The sequence below is a fragment of the Astatotilapia calliptera genome, chromosome 12 (assembly GCF_964374335.1).
Source record: "Astatotilapia calliptera chromosome 12, fAstCal68.1, whole genome shotgun sequence".
Lineage (NCBI taxonomy): Eukaryota > Metazoa > Chordata > Actinopteri > Cichliformes > Cichlidae > Astatotilapia > Astatotilapia calliptera.
The window spans coordinates 28,864,511-28,877,460 of NC_137433.1; the positions used below are offsets into that span (position 1 = coordinate 28,864,511).

The 12,950-nt window shown below is 37.7% G+C and overlaps 1 protein-coding gene across 1 annotated transcript; it reads left to right on the forward strand.

Annotated features, from left to right (window-relative positions):
- The first annotated feature begins 936 nt into the window (after positions 1-936).
- Positions 937-11,457, forward strand: LOC113033796 (SH2 domain-containing protein 6). The gene is made up of 19 exons (XM_026187904.2): positions 937-1,145; positions 4,551-4,576; positions 4,688-4,713; positions 4,800-4,837; positions 5,180-5,270; positions 5,360-5,427; positions 5,526-5,541; positions 5,666-5,737; positions 6,903-6,931; positions 7,615-7,654; positions 7,763-7,838; positions 8,039-8,069; positions 8,255-8,291; positions 8,379-8,481; positions 9,502-9,539; positions 9,787-9,830; positions 10,537-10,605; positions 10,943-11,101; positions 11,209-11,457. Exons 1-19 carry the CDS (start codon positions 1,143-1,145, stop codon positions 11,323-11,325), a joined length of 1,083 nt encoding a protein of 360 aa, XP_026043689.1. The 5' UTR covers positions 937-1,142; the 3' UTR covers positions 11,326-11,457.
- The last annotated feature ends 1,493 nt before the right edge of the window (positions 11,458-12,950 follow it).

A 12,950-nucleotide genomic window follows, 5' to 3' on the forward strand; every position in this document is an offset into this window, starting at 1 on the left:
GGAAGCTTCACATCATGCATGTGCAACCGACAAATCTGCAGCAACTGTGTGTTTCATTCTCATAAACATGGACCAAAATCTCTAAGGAACATTTCCAGCACCTTGTTGAATCTATGACACAAGAATTGAATCATTTCAGAAGGCAAAAGAGGGTCTTAGTAGTAGCAAAGTGCACCTAATAAAGAGTTGAGATCATTTATGTCTCTAACATTGCCTGTTTCTAAATCACATCCTCTTTAAAATGATTTACAAGGCTTTTTTTTAACCCTACCAATCAATTATTTATCAGTCAGAAAGGTTCATAGTCAAAATTCAAACATATATTGGAAGATGGAAATTCAAGTATTCCTAATGAAATAATGATCTTTGACAATAATAAAATTATAAAGTGATGGAAAAAGTAACAAAACTGGTTGAAAGATCCATTTAAACTGTCAAAACTGGGAACAATTTTATTATGTTAGAGCAGCAAATGTAATGTTTTACTCTTACAAGGTATAGGTTACTTTTACCAATGTAAAGGCATTTGTATTTTAATAATCCAGTGTATTACTACACACCAAATGTGAGTGATGATTCATCAAAACATACCGAAGCATTATTTAAACCTTCACTTTCCTAGTTTAAAAAAACACAACAGTTTTCTTTTATAATAGTGCTAGAAGAAATGGCATCACTAAAGTTATGATGCCAGCATTTTGTCTCCTGGAGGTTCAATAAAGTAAATAAAAGTATCTTCAACATCACATGCTAAACGAGGTCCTATCATTTAGTTAGGAGTAATAGCTTCATTAAATACATATATACTGTGTTAATATTTTATTTTTACAGCATACAAAGAGAATGTCCTTTGCTGCCTGCAACAAATCAGCAATTTCAGTTGGTTATATGACTGTTAGGTAGGGAAATTTGGAGCCATGTTCAAGCTGTGCAGGAGGTCAGTTAAAGGCAGACATTTGAGCAGCAGGTGAGGCTGTCTCTCTTACTGTTACAGGTAGGAAATGCAAATGAGTCCAGCTAGAGCTGATTCACACGGTCTCTGGCTCACACGCTTTTAATCTATAAAGCATTTGCATCCAAGGACCGAAACAAAGACATATCCTCATGACTTGAGCTGTGAGACGGGTCCCCAAGTCGTGAAAATGGTAAAGTACTGTTTAATTAAGTTTGTTATATTTTGGTTTATGGTCTGATAACTTTGGGTGGAGTGAGAAGGAAGCGAGCAGGTGTTGTCGAGGCCCACTGTAAAACTTCCATGTAGTTATTTTTAGCTCACCTTTATTTCTTCTTTGGAGTTCGGACTGTGGGAAAGATACGACGGCAGAGATCATTTTAAAGATGTGATTGTATGAGAGTTTAAAGGGTAAACAATGAAAATATCCCAGAAAACTAGCGTTTAGAGACAAGTTGAAGGTAAACTTTTACCTGCAGGCATCTGTAACGACCAAATAAATGTCCTCTGGCAAATCAAACAAGTTTGTGTGTTGCTTGATGGTTTCCTGAAGTTATTAGATTTTGTTGGATCAAACACTGAATCGCAGTTTGGGTTTGGTGCTATTTTTAATTTGCGCTTCAGTTTCACTTCCTGGTTTGAGAGAAATTAAACGACTGTTGTTGTGATCTTTTTGTACAGTTTAGTGGAGACGTTCCCAACTCTCTCTGAGGTTCTTGTAGAGACACCGACTGACGTTCGAACTGAAATCTTTGCACGTTTAACTCTTTTATGTCTAAACATAAAATCTGCTCATACTGTATAAATGACATAGAGCTACAGAAGTACTTTGGCAACACAAAAAGTCTCTTTGCACATGTGATTCAACAGGGTTCAAGTTCCTCTTGCTTTTAGCAAACAGTTCTTGCAGGTACATTCTCCTGTACATTAACAAACATTAAACACAAAGGCGAGCTCCAGCTTTTGATGTTTGACTGCAATATAACTAGTACAGAAAAGGCAGAACATAATCTTTCCACCTTAAACAAATGTTAAATTTCATGGCAGCTGTTTGTGCAGATAGTTTCTGAGATGAAAAGTATTTTTTAATTCCTATCAAATATAATTGCTCGTGATAACAGATGAATAGTGTATTATTTGAATAATGCGTGTCTAGTCCTTGTTTGCATCAGATTTCGCTCCACAGCTGCGTGACTTTTTCCTCTTTCCTCCTGTTTACTCCCACAGACTCTGACACCACTTTTTTCAAATGCTCCGCTTTTTATAAAATTTCTCATCTACAGGTAGCGTTTTAACACAGCTCTTATTTTAAGACAAACTTTAGCATTGTCACTGTAACCTAACTCAGCCTTAACATGTAGACATGCTTGGGATTAGAGAGAATGTCGTGAATAGCTGACTAGTGATTTACTTCTCCTTTTTTATTACCTTTCCCCTGCTCCCCATTTATCAGGACTGAAACACCTGGTTCCTGACGTGTTGTGTGTACAGACCGAAAGTGATCTCTCCCTGCCTGTTTATCATCATTTACATTACATCAGCACTTCCTCTACAGCTGCCTCATGCACTGGGACGAACTCAACTTCCTGATATTACTTTTGTAGTGAATTCCACCGTCTTCTGTAACCTCAGTTGTAAACAGCTACACATAAACTTGAATTTCACAAATATTGTTAGTACACTTTTGTTTCAAAGCTTATTTTGATTAAGATGTAGCAGCAATCAAAAGCCAGACAGATCATTCATGAGGATACAGTTGGGAAAAGTTGACATACCCTCATCATGGACATGAATGTCATGGCAGTTTTGGCTTTTTAAAAACTGCTCCTTTTTTCAGGTGGGAATGATTGTATAACATACACAGTTAAAAAAAGAAGAATTGGATGCAAAAAGTCCAATTTATTCTAATGCACACAGGGTCAAAAGTATAAAAATATTGATAGACCCTGCTGGTATTTGGTTAAATGTTCCAAATCAAGCTGGACGCCAACCAGACACTTTTGTTAACCATCACCAAGCATAGTCTGTCTGGAAGGCTGACCACTCCTCACGGCAGAATTGGTAGAGTCTATCTACACTAGCTGGCTTCCTGGCACAGACCTGGCTTTTAAGTGTTGCTCACAAATTTTCAGATGGGTTGCCATCAGAAGGTCAATGTTAGCCCGCTTTATCAAGTCCAAAACCAGTTTTGTTGTGTTTTGAGGATCATTGCCCTGCTGGAACATCCAACTTAACCAAGTTTTAACTGTCTGCTGTTTGATTTGGAGTGAAGTTGAAGAATTCATTCTCTATTATTCCAACAAATTGTGTGACAGGTGGTACAGTGTCCTTAGTTTTGAAAGCCTCACCTTTACGTCCTTCCTAATATTGTGGCCAAATTGCTAAATCTTTGTCTAATGTGACCAAAAAAAACTTATTTTGCTTGTCCATGTGGGGAGCTGTAAATGTCAGTTGAATTTGAAGTTGTTGATTTTGCAGCAGGTTTGTTTTTCTTTTTTTGTCAGCACCCTCTCTGTTCACGGCAATTTGAAACTCACTTCAAACCCAAATCATCACACTTGCAGCAGTTAGTTGTTTGAGCTGATGTGCTGTGTTTGGTTTCCCAAATGTGGCACTGTGCATCATAGGATGCGATACAGGATAGTACTGTTATAAACTTTGGCATTTATCATGAAAACTGACACCTGCTGAGTCACAGATGTAGCTCCTGGGATTTGGCCATTTCTCTGAGCTTTGCACAGTCAGACCTTGGAGTGAATTTGCTGGGACATCCATGTCTGGGAAGATTGTCACATTGTGTTAACACAATCGTGAAAACTGTAAAGAAACAAGTTGCCAAAACTTCTGCTTTTACAGAGCTGCTCATACTTGCCCTGTGAAAACTTTCTTTTTTATGGGACTTTATGTTTAGGGTGGTGGAAACAGTGAATACAGCAGGTGTTCTGTAATCATGGGCTTTATGGACAATAAAGGAGGCACGTTTCAGGAGAGAAGAAAAAACAGCTTTAGATTATCAAGCAAATTATGTCATATAATAATTATCTAATGTCTACAGAAAAAACAGTGTATGCTTGGCCAGTGAAAGCGCTTATAGGTAATTACAAAAAGACAATTTTATGTCTTTTATTTAATGTTGGGAAGTTTTAAAAGATAGATATTCTTATATGATTGTTTACAGAACTGTGTCCTATCCTACTGTATTTTCATATATTATATTGGCAGATAAAAGATTAATATATCTCTGAGAGTAAATTACACCACAAAAACATACCCTACAAACATTTTGAAGTATTTACATCCTGTGTAAAATGATACAGTGATACCTCAGGTGCTATTTTGTACTGTGTTTTTGTCTCCTTTTCTGCACCAAATAAAGCTCCATTGTTATGTGACCTTATCCAAAGAGGGAAACTGATTCAGACAGACAGATGAAGCTGATAAGTAACTGAAAGTAAATCATTAGGCATGCAGTTTAAGAATAATGGGCTGTGTCACATAGAGACAGCTAAATATCTGTGTTTCTGTCGCTCTGCATCTACTCGTCTCATGAAATCTGGGTATTTGTTCACTAATTTCTGTGGTTTCTGGTGTTTTTCAGAGTTTCTTTGGAAGACTGAAGAACCTGTGAGTATCATGACCAAGACAGAAACCTCATTCATTCTCATTCTTTCCTGCTAAATGCTTATTGTATTAAAGTATTCTCTGTCCATGTCTTTTCTCCCTTCTTCCTTTCAGACCTCCAGCTCCTCCTAGGAGGACGGGTGGGATTTGTTTTCACTTTATTAAAGCTGCTTTGATGCTTTTTGTACATCTCTTATGTTCATTCATATATGTTTGTGTCCTACAGATAACAATGCAGCATTTGGGTGGCCGGAGGATGAATTTGTAAGTAGGAAGAGAACAAGTTCTTAAATTTTTGTACTTTTTCATTCAAGTTTTGGGCATTTTTAGGGGCAGGATTTAAGTACTGAATAGGCCAAAAACAATACGTATTGTGAAGGGAGCTGACGAACAATCAAGCAGACATCTCGGTCTTAATATTAACAATACGCAGCAATGCTTTATCATGATAAAGCTAAATAGCTTTACAATATTAGAGCAGGGTACACACTGAACAGAACAGCAGTCTATCTCATGGCAGCCATACTGCTAAAATATTAAAGTTTTATAGTTTGTTTGGAAATAATTGTTAATATTGTTAAGATTACCAACCTTTTCTCACGGCAGGATGATGACAACGACATGTATGAAGCTCCTCCCTGTGAGCGACCGGCTGTCAAAGTGCCACCGAGAGCAGTGGAGGAGAACGTTTATCTGGGTAACATCTGAGTCTGGCAAACTTCAGCACAGATACCGCAGACAATGAAACACGGTCTTTTCCCCTGAAATTCTTTCTGCTTTTTGCAGAGAGGACTTCCAAACCCGGTGTAACACCGAGGCAGGTTGCACCTCCACCCAGACCAAGCAAATCCTCGGTAATAAAAGCTCAGGGTCTATTTCTTTGTGCCTGTCAACATAGATGTTTTACCATGTTGTAACTGTTTTTTTCATTCGGAAACCTTCGCAACGGCAGGATGCCATCAGCAAACGTAAGTAACTCAGCTCTGTTTGATGATTTTTAAAATCTCATCAGTCCTTTTTTTCCCCCCTACATTTTTACGCTTTCATTTGTGTACTTTAATGAATCACATAAATACATTTATCTCTCTCCAGCACCTGAGGTCATTAGAAGTGATAAGCCAGGGAGGAAGAAGATGCCGCTTCAGACAGTCCCTGTAGAGGAAGGTAATCAGCACCAACACAAAATATTATTTTAAAGGAAGAGCGCACCAGAGTGTAACTGAGTGAAAACTGACTGTGAGGAAGATTCTTTAAGGGGTGATATGGGTGCTTCTACTACTACTTCTTATAATAATAATAATAATATTAATGAAGACTATACTATGTTTATGAGTTTATTAGCCATGTGGTATTTCCAAAAGCTGCTTGATAAACTCAGGTTGCCAAACACTTGTAGCCTCTGCTTGATGTTTCCAGCAGCAACATAATTTGGAGCTGTGAGCAAAACAAAGAGGAGAGTGCCACCTGCTGTAGTGCCACTGAGCTGCATATTAAACATTACAAAATAAGATGCAAGAACCCAAAAACTGCAGGCCTCAGAACAATCTTCTGCATTTCAAAATGATGAATATCTCAGTTTTTTTCCTTTCAATCTACACTCAAATACATTCACTCAAATATAAAGATATTTCTCAGTATTATATAAATCATATTACATACGGTGTTTTCTTTCAATAATTTTGGGTTGGGAAAATGCTTTTAAGCAGAATGGGTTTTTCCATTGCTCACCCCAGTTTGTATTGATGCATCTCTTATGGAAACGAAGGGCTTCAGCTGACACTGATTGCTGTGTAAAATGGGAAAACGACCAGGATGTTGATGCTAATATTTAGTGAAGTAGAAAAAAAAATCTGAAAATGTAAACAGGTCTATTTTTCATTTGAATATTGCGTATTTTAAGTATGTTACATAGGTAAATAGATTTGTGGTAGTCACTTTCATTGCTGGTGCTGTGTCGTAAACAGACGACTAACTTTGCTCTGCAAGGGCCTGATATCCACTTACAAGGACATTATACTGCTACTGTTCTATCAAAATTTTAAATAAGTATCCTCAGATGTGGCTCTTATTTTTCTTAAAAACAAAAATAAGGTAAAAAAAAATAATCTGATAATTCTTTGTTTTTACATTCATCGGGCCCCAATATGCCCAAATATCAAAGAGAAATTAAAAATGCATGCCGTGGAAGAGTTCGGGTTTTAGGATTAAGGATTATTCTAATTACTTACTGAATAGGTGCTTCATTCTGTGTGCACATGCTGGTAAGCATCACCACTGTATATTTGTGATATGGCAACATAGATCACTAGTCTTTTTTTCTGCATTTCAGATGTGTACCTGGATCCAACTGAAGAACCGGTGACTTAAACATTATTATGTTTTCTTTTTCTTTTATGTGTAATAATATACACACAAAAGAGTGTCAGTTTGAGTGTGTGTGTGGGAGGTGCAAGGAGTCACCCACGACATGTCTGCACTCAGAGGGGGCTGTTGTTTCTTAAGGGCCTTTTATAAGCAGTCGGTTGTCTTTTGCTACACCAACAACTACATAAATGTACCAATACCCATGCATCTTCTTCTGGATGGATGGGTATTCTGGGGCTGGAGCCTATCCCAGCTACCATAGGGGAAGAGGCGGGGTACACCCTGAACAGGTCGCCAGTGTGTCACAGGACACGGCCATTCGCACGCACATTCACACCCATAGGCAATTTAGAATCACCAAATAACCTAAACCCACTAACTGCATGTTTCTCTGTAGTAGCCAGAAAGAATGCACACAAACATGGGGAGAACATGCAAAGTCCACACAGAAAGGTCCCGGTCAGATGGTGGGGTCAAACTCCGGACTGTCTTAGTGTGAAGCAACAGAGCTAACCATGCCTAGATAAACATTTACATGAACATTAAATCTTAGATAAGTCACTAATACCAAAAGCCAATAATACCTGCACAGCTGCATGAATGTAATTTGATGTTTTCTTCTGTATGGAGAAGGTTAATGCCCCTTTGCATATCATATTTGTTGGTTTGCGTTACAGGACGATGATGATGATGACCTTTATTTAGAACCAGAAGCAGGTAAGTTCAAACACACTACATAGGCAGTAGTTCTGAGGCATTGATTACAAGTTTATATGAAAGTGTTTGAAAACCGGAAGTTACTTTTACTTTCCCCCCTCTCTCCAGCTTGCTCTCCTCCCCCGCGTGGGCCCATGAAGATGCCTCTGTCTCCCAGGACACCGGCACCTCCTCAAATACCCTTGTAAGTTCATCTCACTCTGTTTCAAAGCAGCTTTCATCCTATTTGCAGGCAAGCTATGATACAATATGTCTTTATAGCTGTGCATTCTAGACAATCATGTGCATTTTTTTATGCAAATATGGTATTTATAATAGGGAAATTATGTGTTAAAGTCCTGGTAGTAAATATGCAATAAACATTAGCCCTCTCACTGTCTGCAGGAAGAAGCCTTCAATCCCCAGAGATAAGTCTGTGAGTGTGTCTATTAATCTCTGTGCTTCATCTTTAATTTTCTTATGCTAAGCTGGGTCCTGATTTAAAGTAAGCTGTCAGGATACAAGATGAGTTTTAAATTCTTACCCCATATTCCCATTTCCAGTGTCTGAAATTAAACTTACAGGTATGACACAGCAGTAACATTTATTCCCTTTTTCCAGAATTTTGTTTTGCCTCCATTAGAGGACAGAAAAAGAGGTCAGAACCACATCTTCCTTGCTAATTAAATAGATCCAGACAGCTCACAGTCAAAAGATATAAGGAGTACATACATTGCTTCTATAGGTCCTTCGGCAGAAGAGAAACGTCCCACTTTTGCAAAGCCCCCTCCACCAATTCCTGGTGCTAAGCCGCATCTGCCAGCAATCCTGAAGGAACCTAAAGCCAGGTAAGAGCTGACAAATACAAAGAATTTGTGCATCTATATATACTGTGTATATATTGTACAACTTGCGACTAAAACATTCTGGGAACACCTTAATTGGGTGGTTTTTTCCTTCAAAGTCAGCTTCACATGCATGTCTGGTGATTTTGTTTTACTTCTTTTATGTCTGCTTTGGTTCTTAAGATAGGTAGAGCTGTTCATGTGTCACTAGCATTACAGCATAGCATGCATATGGCTTATTTAGTGAGTCACAAATACACAAACGTTTTATGGTTTTACTACTGTTTACTTTCAGTTGCAACTGGGAACTCAAATTTCAAAGTTATTCAGGAACACCATAATTGTATGATGATGAAATTTACTTCACTGAGACCCTAATGGACTCGCAGAAAGTATTATTCTTTTCTTACAGTTGTTCTGTATGAGGAAATCGCTGCTTCCTTCTGTTGTTACATTGTGAATTTGTAAGGATTCACTCACTTTTAGTGCTAGCCTCAAGTGGCCATTAAAGGAACTGCAATTTTTGACATTTCTTTAGTGTTGTGCCAAAAAGTAATTTCAGATGTGTTTTTTAAGTGTAATGTCATTGCTTATGTTAGTGTAGACTGTAGTATATGAAGGGATTATATATAACGTAAAGAAATGACACATTTTACAGGTATTGTTATGACACTGGGTTATTGTACCTACATTACAATCAAACCACTCCCTTCTACACAAAAACACATCTTTATAGAACTTCTAGAACTTCTTTATAGACTTCTAACCTGTGATAGGCTCAGAATGCCTTTATCTCGTTAATGATAGATATACTTGATGTGTATTTCACAGATTGTAAGCCAACAAATAATTTACACCTTAAATACAGGCAATGCTTTTTTTGGGTGGATTATCACTTTCTGGCACAGCACCTGACCCTGACACCTTATCACTAGAGCTGACCCCCATCCACAAGACCTGCAAGTGTGTGCATGTCAGAATTAAAGTTAGTGTCTAATGTTAGCCTTCTTTTCTATTTTTCAGCCCTCCAAATCCCCCAATACCAGACACTAAGCCTGTGGGTAAGCTCAGTTTTCTTTTTTAAGTCTCTATTAAATCCAAAGGGATGACTGATGATCATTTTGAGTATATTTATATTTGCACTTTGATGTAATCGAAACACAGTTTTCATCATACTTAAAAAAAGAAAAAACAAAACAAAACAAAACAAACAAACAAAAAACAACCAACAAAACATTTGACTGTTGCCAAATACAGATTTCCCATGAACTTGTGCTTGACAAACAACTTATCTTTATGTGTTTTAAGCCTCCTATGGTGGTATGAGGGTAACCAGACATAACAGCCTGGAGGTAAGAGGTGAACTGTAACTTAGCTAAAAGTACTTATACAATGATGTGAAAATCAAAAATCCTGAATTCAAAAGACCCCCCCCCCCAAAAAAAACCCCCCAAAAACAAAACAAAACAATTTCTCTTATTAAGGAAAAGAAAACCTCTCTATATGTGTATATCATTCTTAGTGTAGTGGTTTACACATTCACTTATCGAAGGAGACACAATCCCAAATATCTACGCATAGCAAATTTCAATAGATATATGAGACATGTTTTATAGGTGCGCAGGTAGAGAAGTGTTATATAAGAACCAAACATTTAACCAAGTTTGAGATGTTTGAGATGCATGAGAAACATTTTTAGACAGAAAATCTTAATTTGAGAAATGACTGGTAAACTTCACATTCATGTAGTAGAATATTTACTACGAAATGTAATGATTTAGTAAATAGTATAGTTCAAATTCGTCCTCATGTAGAGAAGGTTAGTAAATGCACTTATACTTCACATTGTTCTGTCTCCCTATGCTCGCTTTCTTTTTGTGTCTTTCCCCTCACCTCCCAGCTGATTGGCTGCCCCTCCTTGAATACTTTCAGTTTTTTACCTTACAGTATTGAAGTGACTTCATGAGACTGTTGTTGTGATTATACTACATAAACAATCCTGCATTAAAGTGGGTTTGATTCTCTTATTGATATATCTGCTGTATGTTTATGTTTCAGGATAGAGAATGGTTTGCTGGTGACTGCAACAGAAAGACAGCAGAGGATCTCTTACAGAGAATCAACAAGGTAACCCTGGTAGTTTTAAAGTGATATAAAAAAAAATAATGATGGTATGTCTCGCTGACACTCAAACATAAAACTCAAACGAAAGCTAAACCTAAGTCAGACAGCTTCAGGGCTCCATGGCAGTAATTTATTTTCCATTTCCTCCACTTACTCTCCCTGATGCATGTGGAGTTTTTTTACATTCCCCCTATTCATTCCACGATTCATCCATTTATCAGTTTTAGTTGTAGCCTGCTTGACTATGCTTTCATATCTGTCAAGGTTTCCTAAGATGTTCTTTTACATCTAGTTTTATTTATTAGATTTTCCTCTTCTCCTCCCTTTCTCCTTATTGCAGGACGGTGCCTTTCTCATCCGATACAGCTCTGCCCAGAGCACTCACCAACCCTACACCCTTGCCGTGCTTTACCAGCAGAAGGTGTACAATGTTCCCATTCGCTTCCTGGTGGAAACTAAAGCCTATGCCCTTGGAAAGGAAGGAAAAAAGAACGAAGAGGTGAAAAGACAAAGCAGGATATAAAAATTCAGGAGTTACTGAAGCCTATGAAGAATTCCGGGCATAATTTAATCACACTTCTCTCTTTATCTTCTGCTTTCTCTTAGACTTTCAACAGCCTGGATGAAATGATTTCTTACCACAAGAATAACCAACTGCTGCTGATTGACAGCAGGAGCCAGGCCAAGCACACAGCACATTTAACCCACCCTGTATGCACTTAAAACTACACTGAAACAACCTGTTCAGACGAATCATGAGGATAATGGCACAATCACTTACTGCAGGGCTACTGGGTGTCAATCCCAGAAATGTAGTTTCATCTTTATGGAATCTATAACACATAGTACTTTTTTTCATTTTAAATAAGGGAAAGGAGACAGGGTAACTTTCAGTGCACCGAGTGGTCGAAAAATCCTCAGTGACACACTGCCTCAAGATAGCATGAAGTTCAGAGCTCGTCAACTTCGGTGCCTGTTTGCACCATATTGTCATAGTAATGAATAGGTAACTGTTGATGGTAGGCTCTAGCTGTGAGGATGTTTAGCCTTACTGTCATCACTTTTAAAAATACAAAAGCTAAAGTTCTGCTGTTATGAAGCATTAAAATGTCTCAAGAGCTTCACAGAATGCAGCTAATATCTATCTATCTATCTATCTATCTATCTATCTATCTATCTATCTATCTATCTATCTATCTATCTATCTATCTATCTATCTATCTATCTATCTATCTATCTATCTATCTATCTATCTATCTATCTATCTATCTGTATACACTACAAGTTTGAATTTAATTGTGTCTTTCCATTTGGTTATTTTAATGACTTTGACCTATTATATTATGTGTACTCTCCCAGTTTGCATACGTGAGACAGCTGCTCTCTACTTTTAAAGCTAAAATAAACTTTCTTTTTTAATAAAGTTTTTATTTAGGGCTGGATCAGGTGATCCTGAACCATGTCTTAGTTATGCTGCAATAGACTTGGCCTGCTGTGTGTGTGTGTGTGTGTGTGTGTGTGTGTGTGTGTGTGTGTGTTTGTGGAGGTGAGGGTCTTTTCATGTTGCACTGAGACTTTCTTCTTCACTTGCAGCTTTTCTTTTTCAATGTGCTTATACACCACTATTGCATTTAACCATTATCAATGATTAAACTCTGTCTCCAACTGTGTGCAGAACCTCCCTGAGTCTGGTTTTGGACTGGAGGTTCTTCCTGCTTTTACAGTGTTTTTCCTTCCTACACTCACCAGGTGCTTGCTCACACATCTTTGTCTAATTTGTGTTTCTTTCTAATATTGTAGATGAAAGAATAAAATATGGTGGTGAGACCTCATATGATGTGTTATGTATTGTTTGGAGATGGTGGCACTGATAAAAACACAGAAGGCCAAGCTGGACGTGGCAGACCCTTGGAGAAGGGTGTGAACAGAATGGATAAGACTAGGTATGAATACATCAGCGTGACAGTAGTTTGGAGATAAGGTTAGAGAGACTAGACTGAGATGGTTTGGATGTGTGCAGAGGAGGTATAGTGGATATGTTGGATAAAGGATGCGGAATATGGAGCACCAGGGAGGAAGAAAAGAGGCAGATGATTCGCTGGGGCGACCCCTAAAGAGAGCAGCCAAAAGAAGAAGACAAAGAAGAAGAATTAGTGTGATTTATCAACAAAAGTGTCAATTTGCATTATACAGGGAGTACAGAAATATTAGGCAAGTTGTATTTTTGAGGAATAATTTTATTATTGAACAACAACAATGTTCTCAATGAACCCAAAAAACTCATTAATATCAAAGCTGAATGTTTTTGGAAGTAGTTTTTAGTTTGTTTTTAGTTTTAGCTATTTTAG

Excerpts from the sequence above, each read along its gene's own strand:
- LOC113033796 (XM_026187904.2), top strand. Across the intron at positions 4,577-4,687 it reads TTTGGAAGACTGAAGAACCT|ACCTCCAGCTCCTCCTAGGA; the intron begins GTGAGTATCATG and ends TCTTCCTTTCAG. Across the intron at positions 8,070-8,254 it reads CAATCCCCAGAGATAAGTCT|AATTTTGTTTTGCCTCCATT; the intron begins GTGAGTGTGTCT and ends CCCTTTTTCCAG.